We start from the raw sequence: 8,457 nt of genomic DNA, 5'->3' as shown, positions 1-8,457 counted from the left end.
AACCTCCGCCGGGTATTTGAACCCGCGTACTACAAATCATGAGGTGTGAACGTTACCTCTAGACTACAGAGGCCACTTAGCCACATGATTACTGTACATATTGGCAGACTCCGTGTATCTCAGTTTACTTCTGTAGCTCACAATTTTGTTGTAAGAAAGATAAAAAAGAAGACTTTTATTTCAAATGCTATTAAATTTTGTTCAGTTGGTAAAGTTTTTAAACATGAAATTATTTACACAATTTGGGTGCCATGTTGTAGCTACAGCAGAGAAAGAACTGACTTCTCTGTTTAATGTTGATTCAACTTCATCTGTCTTTATGGTACTTTACTCTGTATTGCTACAGGCAACATGTATACAAATTTTTGTCACAAAACCTGAATGTAAGTAACCACTTAGAAAACATAGGCATAGTTGGGAGAATAATATCAAAATTAATGGGAGGGTAGGGACTAGTTTCATTTAGCCCAGAACGTGGGCCACTGGCAGGCTCTTATGAACACAGTAATGAAATTTCAGGCTCCATGAGAGGTAGTGAATTCCTTGGCCAGCTGAATGACTGTTAACTCCTGAATAAGGATTCTGCTTCCTGGAGTTACATTACTGGCAACATTGCTATTGTGCAAGTTTAAGTCTCAAGAAATAAGACCTAAAATATCTCCGATCACGAAGTTCAACAAAGGCAATCATTTATGAATTGTCACATGCATGTAAGATAATGGCTGAATTTCTCAGTATTCCAGACATTGTGAGTTTGAAGTGTGTGCTATAGCAAGTGGGTATTAGAATATCATGTAGACCATGAAGCCGGTCTGGCATGGCCTGTCCATTTGCTCCTGTTTCATGTTTGGAATATTTTTAATTGGTGAAGAAGTGAAGTTATCTTCTTTAACGTAATTCAAATTGTGCAAGTACAGTAGGAGATACTCTTCTTATTGAAAACAAAGGAATATTCACTGAAAATTTGCACATGAAGAATGGATGTTACCTTCTAGTGGAATAGTGACACAAGTACTGCAGACAATTGACATGGGCAGTTTCCCTTTGTGTCAGACTGGTGTCTTTTAAAATGTATGTACGTCCCATACAACAGGCTTGGGATTCTTATTATTCCTTGGGTAGCGCACTGTCACTTTTCCCTCTTGAATAGGCCCTGAGTCCAGCAGATTTAGTACCGAGCATACGGTCAAGAAGCGATTGCTTGTTCTTGCGCCTTACACTCATTACCTCACGACACAGCTCGTGGAATGCCTCAGCCACCTGTGTCACCTGTTCAGCTGCTGCAACCTCACTGAACCAGCACTCATAGTCCTTTGCCAGTATCTCTCCTGCAATGTTTAAAATAGCATTCTGAAATTAAATTTAAGATGAATAATATTAAAATGGAAGTTTGGAAGAAATTGTGTGAGGATGTGGCCTGATCTGGTTCTGTATAGGATCCAATGATGGACTTGATGACCATATTTATAAACCTTTTGTCTTTCCTAAAAGAGGTACAGCTCAATTACTATCAAGTGCCCAAGAAGACTGACTGTTGAGACAGAACAAATGAGAAGTGAGGGCTCACGTTTTGTCAGTATCATCTTCTGTGGTTGTAATAGTAGGATGCACTCACAGTTTAGCAGTTAATAACAGCTGAAAGCAAATGCTGAACAGATATTGGTGCTTTGTTAGTATGGTTGGGACAGTAGCAGAGGTTAGGAGGAGCAGCAATGCAGCTTTTAAAGTAAGCATTATTCGTTAAGTGTTGTTATATGTCATTTGAACAGGTGAAGGGCGTGGGGACTTTATTGACTGATGACAATATAGGTATTTCAAATATTGACTGATGACAATATAGGTATTTCAAATTTGGTATTGATCCATCCCATCTCCCATCAGGTGGGACACAATTAAACTCTTTATATGGCCATGAACAAATTTACTTTATCAATTATGTTTCTATACCTTTTGGTAAATATTTTTTTTTCACTTCTTTTCCCTTAATTTTTTTTTGCAGTTCCACTTTGCAAAACTGGCATGTGGTTCACATATGATAGAGCATTACTTGCTGCTTCATTTGAATAAAGTATAAAGCTTGGCAGTTTGAAGTAACAGAATTTGGATTTACAAATTTTATATTGGGATAAAGCTCAGATCTGAAACAAAATTGTCCAAATTTTAATTTATGAAGGTTTTGATGTTTGTGCATATTATTCCCTTTAGTCTAATAGAGATCTAAAAACATATGAATGAGTCTCAGTCCCATATCTGTCCTGTACCTTCTTCAGTGCTGACTTGGCGTAAATGCACCATGTCCCCTTTGTTACCAACAAGGGCCAATGGTGTATCACATCCCAACATTTGTTTGACACGTCGCACAAAGTTGAAGGAACGTCTGTCAGTGATGGCATATACCAGCAGAAAACCATCAGCCCAGTGCAGGGTTTCACAACTTGGCAGGTCTTCTTCACTCTGTAACACAAGAGCTGACTTAATGGAAACGTCAGCGCCCAACAGGACTCCAACAGTTTACAGTTTATCAGGATCAAGTGGATTTGCAGGTGGTGTAGTTGCAAGCATGATGAAATCTTGGATACTCACATTTGTGATGACATGATGGCTGACATGAAGGAATGCTGACAAAATATGAAATGGCTTTCCTACTCAGAATGAGATTGCACTGTGGTATTATTACGTTCTGAAATATATATCATTGGAGACTAACAGAAACTTATTAATCACCTTGGATACTCACATTTGTGATGACATGATGGCTGACATGAAGGAATGCTGACAAAACATGAAATGGCTTTCTTACTGAGAATGAGATTGCACTGTGGTATTACTACATTCTGAAATATACATCATTGGAGACTAGCAGAAACTTATTAATCATCAATTAACTGAACAGTATGCATGCAAATGCAACAGAGTTTCAGAATAATGAAAACATGAATGTCATTTCAGAATTGGAAAAGTGGATACCATTTCAGCCGTGAAAACTATTTAAAAGGAGGCTAAAGAAACTATACCAACCAAGCGATCTCCGCGTGTCGGCGAAGTTAGTGCCAACTTTAGCGGGTAGAGGGTGTCACGTGGTCAGCGCAATGAATCCCCACGGCCATACACACAAATTTAAATCAAGATCTATATTAATAATCGCGGGACTACCGCTATTATAGAATAAGATGTTTATTAGAATATGCTAAAGAAGGCTGGATGGACATTTCCTAGGCCTCTTTTGTATTTACATTTTTTCTACAATTAAAAAATCCCCACGGCCGTTAATTTCGGTTTTCTAGACCGGAGCCTCTATTTCCTTGAAATAACCCCTCAATTATCCTCACGATTCTGAGTGGACCCCTTTCCAGACCCTCTACTTCTCAGAAAATCTGGTAGTGCCGGTAATCGAACCCGGACCCCTGGATCTGTAAGCAGCAACTCTGACCACTAGACCACAGAGGCGGATGTATTGGAACCAGTTTATGAAGATGTGAATGAAATGGTACCTGAACTGATGGGCTTTGGTGCTAGGAATGTCTGTAAACAGAACTGGTTATCATTGCCCTAAAATTGAACAGAACTGGTTATCATTGCCCAAAAATTAAAGACTGTGTAGTAAGCTGAAATATTTATCCATAGACACTATTGTAAATTATAAGAGGCTTGTTGGTTATATACAATTCTTTCTTCCATTTAACCTTATGCATTCCAGCAATACACACAGCATGAGTTACTATGCACAATCTGTTTTGCTGGTGTATTATGTGGGATTGAAATCGAGCTGTATCAGCAAGGATGGAAGAGATTACTCCTTTGTCCAAGTGTGGGCTCAGCCTTATCTCACAATTTAGGCAACCCATTCATATAGATATGAACTAATTTTGGAATATATATGATATATCACACCAAATTATCTCACCTTAGGACAGGTATCAAGTATCTCGAAGAGGATAGGTTCTCCATCCACCAGAACTTCGTGCTTGTAGCGGTTCTCTGCACAAAGGGAGGAGAATATGGTTAAAATAATACATAAAATAAGCCTGAAATTCATCAAAGTGTTTATTATCGTCAGTTTTTCTGGCTAAAATGTATGCAGTCTCGTCTCCTCCATGCCCCGCCAATACCCTAACGATATTTAGTGAAGAGCGCGAATTATGAAGCGCCTTTTCTTTTCTTCTGAACAGCGTGATGTAAAGTTGAGTATTCACCTGTCTCTACTTGCTCGGTTAATGCCTCTTTGCTGCTTGCATTAAAGAAGTCTCCCCAAGCGGTACCGCTTCTGACTTTTATTCTGGAGGTTCCTGGTTGGAATCTTGGCTAGGACACCAACTATCATGACTTTGGGGTTTCGTGGTTTTCCTCAGCCTATTCAGAATAATGTCGGGATAGTACCAGAAATTAGACCACTACCTCATCCTACCACGTTCATTCTAATTGATCCTTTATTAATCATATCATGCGAAACTGTACAGTCAGAGCTATTGTAAGCATCGTAAAACAGACAATAAACGAGTAAGATGTTGCTTGCGCCCCATGCAGTTTTCTATCTTGGCATGCCCTGACAAATTGCTTGTTTACATGCATGCTGATCTCAAGGATGGTTTGTTTGAGCCCAGCATAAAGAAGCAATTCATTATAGTAAACAGATCTCAAGCCTATCAGATATCCGTACTGTTAACCTGTTGGCATTTGTTTTTCGTGTCTAACGAAGTGGTTAAGAAATAGAATCGTTTGTAGAAGCTGAAGGAATGTGGCGAAGAGTTCCATAACACTTTAAAGCACAGTGATTATAGGAGTATATGTACCACTTCCTGCAGAATTAAAGAACTCTTGAGTCTTGTTCGCAGGATATATTTATGGTTTCATATGATTCTCAGAATAAACAACGATCGTTTCCTTTAACTACATTAATCAACTGGTTTTTATAATGTAGACTCGGCGTGTTTCCTGTGAGAAAAGAAAAGAAGTAAAGCTATCCCTGTAACAGGCCGTAAAGGCCCATAGGATTGTGAGACGTTAAGGGTCCCACATTACCTTGACAATTGGCTCAAAGATGGCGGTAAGTTTGTCAGCCTTACGCGCCGGCCGCGCTTTACTCCTCAGGAAAGTTTCCTGTGAGATAGAACGAAATTTGTAACATAATTTGGAATAAATTCATGTATCAAGCGGATAAGCGAACACTAAACTTTTGGGTCCCATACTCGGTGTTGTGCAACAGTATCTCTAAGATCTGATTTCGTTAAGAAGCTTTCTTCTCATTTAAGTCAAAGAAAAAAATTGTTTGTTTTTATCTGCCGAATCTTAATTGGAGGTGGTAGGCCAAGTTAATGCAAAGAGAAGAATGTCGTGTTCTGGGATGTGTCGCCGTGCAGATATTGTGTTAACCGACGTTCGTCCGAGACGGCGCCACATCCAAGAAGACGGCATTCTTCATAGTCACCGCCGTGAAAACCTCAAATATTACGTACATAATACAAAGAGGATTTCAGTTCTGTGTGGACACATCTATAATAGAATCCGTTTACATAAAACAATGACAGTATTTGACATTTGAATATCCATTGAATACAATGAGATATAGCAATAAAACAAACCGTGACTTACAAAAGACAGCGTAATTTTTATTTCTATTTGAGTGTATCATTTCCGTAATAGCTCCGTTCATAACACTACACATTTCCGACTTGTAATTCAGCTGTTGCCACGTGGCTTCATCGTAGCTGCAGCTTTCTTTGTTCTTTCACCTGTGATGTTAAGTTTCAGGAATAGGCCTGTTGACTTAACAAACAATTATTCAGTCAACAAACTTACGGGTTCCACATATTCGAACGTCATTTGAGGGTTGTTTACATTGTTCTCCCAGATTTAACATATTTCATTTTAAAGAATTCGTGGGAAATATGGACATATTTAAACTCGTTGCTATTAATTGGACTTAAGTATAGTAATTAATTGCTTTGAAACACTGCACGTTTTATAACTTATCCATGCATGCAGAAGCAAACAGCTGAGACAGGTTTTTGTAAGCAATGCATATTTGAGACAGATTAATGAGATTGGTCTAAAGGGTGAAAGGTTCTTTTTTTGTATCTTATGTATCAGTATTTTCTGCCTTACTTTATTTATCTCTGTATCTATCCTCCTTCCTTCTCCTTCTGTTCTNTGCATATTTGAGACAGATTAATGAGATTGGTCTAAAGGGTGAAAGGCTCTTTTTTGTATCTTATGTATCAGTATTTTCTGCCCTACTTTATTTATCTCTGTATCTACCCTCCTTCCTTCTCCTTATGTTCTCTTTTTCATTCTTTCTGTTATTATTCCTTCTTCCTCAAGCGAAACCCATCTGAAATACACTTTGGCTGGTATCTGAAGAAAGCGTTGTGATGCTGTTAGGTTCACTGCAAATCAATTGTTGTTCGATCTCCCGTCACTTTTAAACGGAAGGCTGTAAAGATCCTGGCTCTGCGATAAATTATTTGTACATATTGGCAGATTTTATCTGAGAAGAGAAATATGTTAAGCATATGATATATCGTGATTAAAGAGGTTTGGGCCTACGATCCCTCCATATTGTACTCGTAAGTTGTTGTCTTTCCAGTACTCACCAAGATACTCATTGGAATGTTTGCATTTTCTTCCTAGAACATGTTACTTTCAGCCAATTTTCTTTAAGGAAAATGTCTATAGGAATTTAGATCTCTGATTTTATTATACCTGTGGCTTCTCATGACGCTTTGAGTCAAGAGAGAAATGCAGGATTTTTGCACTCTTGGGAGAGGTGAAATATGAATACATTTTAGTTGGAAAACCTGAAGGGAAGAGACCTCGTGGGAAACCTAGACGTAGGTGGGGATAATACTAAACCGGATCTTAAACAAGTGGAGTATGAGGATATGAGCAGGATCCATTGGCGCGTTCTAGTGAACACGGTAATGGACCTTCGAGTTCTATAAAAAGGCAGTAATTTTTTGACTAACTAAGCGAATGCCAGCTTCTCAAGATGGAGATAAAATAAGAACAAGCAACAATAACCGAGACTTATTTACTTACTTTCCCATTAAATGACGAGAAACCATGAAGTAGTCCAGGGAGGCATGTGGAATTTGGTTTGGCAAAAGGGTGTAGGCAATACTTTCACTTGTTTAAGTAGACTGTGAATTGTAAAAATGTAATTCTCAGACCTCATGAAGTTTGAGGTTGGATATACGTATTTCATGACGTAGTTTATGAATCATTGTGTAAGTGTACGTGTGAAAGTTGGCAACTTGGGTAGAATATAAACAGGTTTATGTAAGATTTGAGGCTTTCACGGCGGTGACTATGAAGAAAGCAGTCTTCTGGGATTTGGCACCGTGTATAAGTGGTGTTAACCGACGTTTCGGAGGAACGTATCGCCTCCATCTTCAGGGTAGAAGAAAAAGTATAAGAAATCTGCAAGCGACAAGACCGTGAGAACGGTATACCGTATACGCTTGCAGATTTCTTATACTTTTTCTTCTACCCTGAAGATGGAGGCGATACGTTCCTCCGAAACGTCGGTTAACACCACTTATACACGGTGCCAAATCCCAGAAGACTGCTTTCTTCATAAACAGCTTTAGTTTAGACTTGTGTCTTAAAGTTTGATTTCATGTAAATACCAACTCGGTGAACTTCCGATCGCGTAACTCTTCCTGCTTTTACCGTTCCAGAAACTAAACTTCTCCTCGAGTCTTTTGTTAAAATTTAATGTGACAAAAACCATTATTTCAGAGCTTCGATTTATTTAAATGACGAAATTCATTTACTTGAAGATTGTTTGAATTTAATTCAAGAGATACAAGCGCTGGCTGTATACTAAACCAGCTCATTGCCTTAATCAAAGGGGTTCAGTGTACACAGTGGTAGGTCTAAGGGACCTGAGGTTTTCCTTTTGTAACATACAATGTGACAAAAGAATGTTTTGGAAAGTGTCTTTATGTGCGTCCACAAGTTGCGAAGCTATTCATAATCTAATTATTCCAATTAGGACATCTCTTCTAAATGTTTATACTGTGCCCCGTCATAAATTAGAACAGCATCGTCGCCGCCCAGTGATTGGCAACCAAGATTCGTATATGCGAGAGTTGCGGGGTTCAAACCTCTGCTCGGAAACCGGATATCCGACGTTTTTCATGGGTTTACTTAGTATCTCCAGGAAAATGCCGAGATGTTGCCTTAAATCCGACAACGATCACTTCCTTCTACATCATTTTCAATTCATTATTAACGAACTACGCTACCGTTTGATGTTCTATAATACTCGTCTGTCTCAAACATCTTCAGCGGTACGCACACCTCGAGTAAGCAACATTACGTAAGAAATGTCCTTTATGTTCAGAGAGTCTCCGGTATGGTGGTCATGCTTCTTATTGTATGTTTCTTTTGTAGGATATTAAACAACTTTCTGTATGAGACTATATACATGCATATAGCGTGAGATAGTAGGATGAC

The 8,457-nt window shown here is 38.7% G+C and overlaps 1 protein-coding gene across 2 annotated transcripts in view; it reads right to left on the bottom strand.

Moving 5' to 3' along the window:
* Positions 1-8,457, bottom strand: part of LOC111866342 (ras-related and estrogen-regulated growth inhibitor) — a 51,277-nt gene continuing 42,820 nt past the window's right edge. For both annotated transcript variants that reach the window (XM_023855206.2, XM_023855205.2), the window contains 3 exons: positions 3,905-3,978; positions 2,262-2,454; positions 1-1,328 (listed from right to left, as the gene is read on the bottom strand). In XM_023855206.2, the coding sequence (XP_023710974.1) occupies positions 1,108-1,328; positions 2,262-2,454; positions 3,905-3,978 (488 nt within the window). In that variant the 3' untranslated portion in view covers positions 1-1,107. The remainder of the gene's footprint in view (positions 1,329-2,261; positions 2,455-3,904; positions 3,979-8,457) is intronic.

The sequence above is a fragment of the Cryptotermes secundus genome, unplaced genomic scaffold (assembly GCF_002891405.2).
Source record: "Cryptotermes secundus unplaced genomic scaffold, Csec_1.0 scaffold40, whole genome shotgun sequence".
NCBI lineage: Eukaryota > Metazoa > Arthropoda > Insecta > Blattodea > Kalotermitidae > Cryptotermes > Cryptotermes secundus.
Note: the sequence above shows the minus strand (reverse complement) of the source record. Positions and strands in the feature narration are given on the sequence as shown.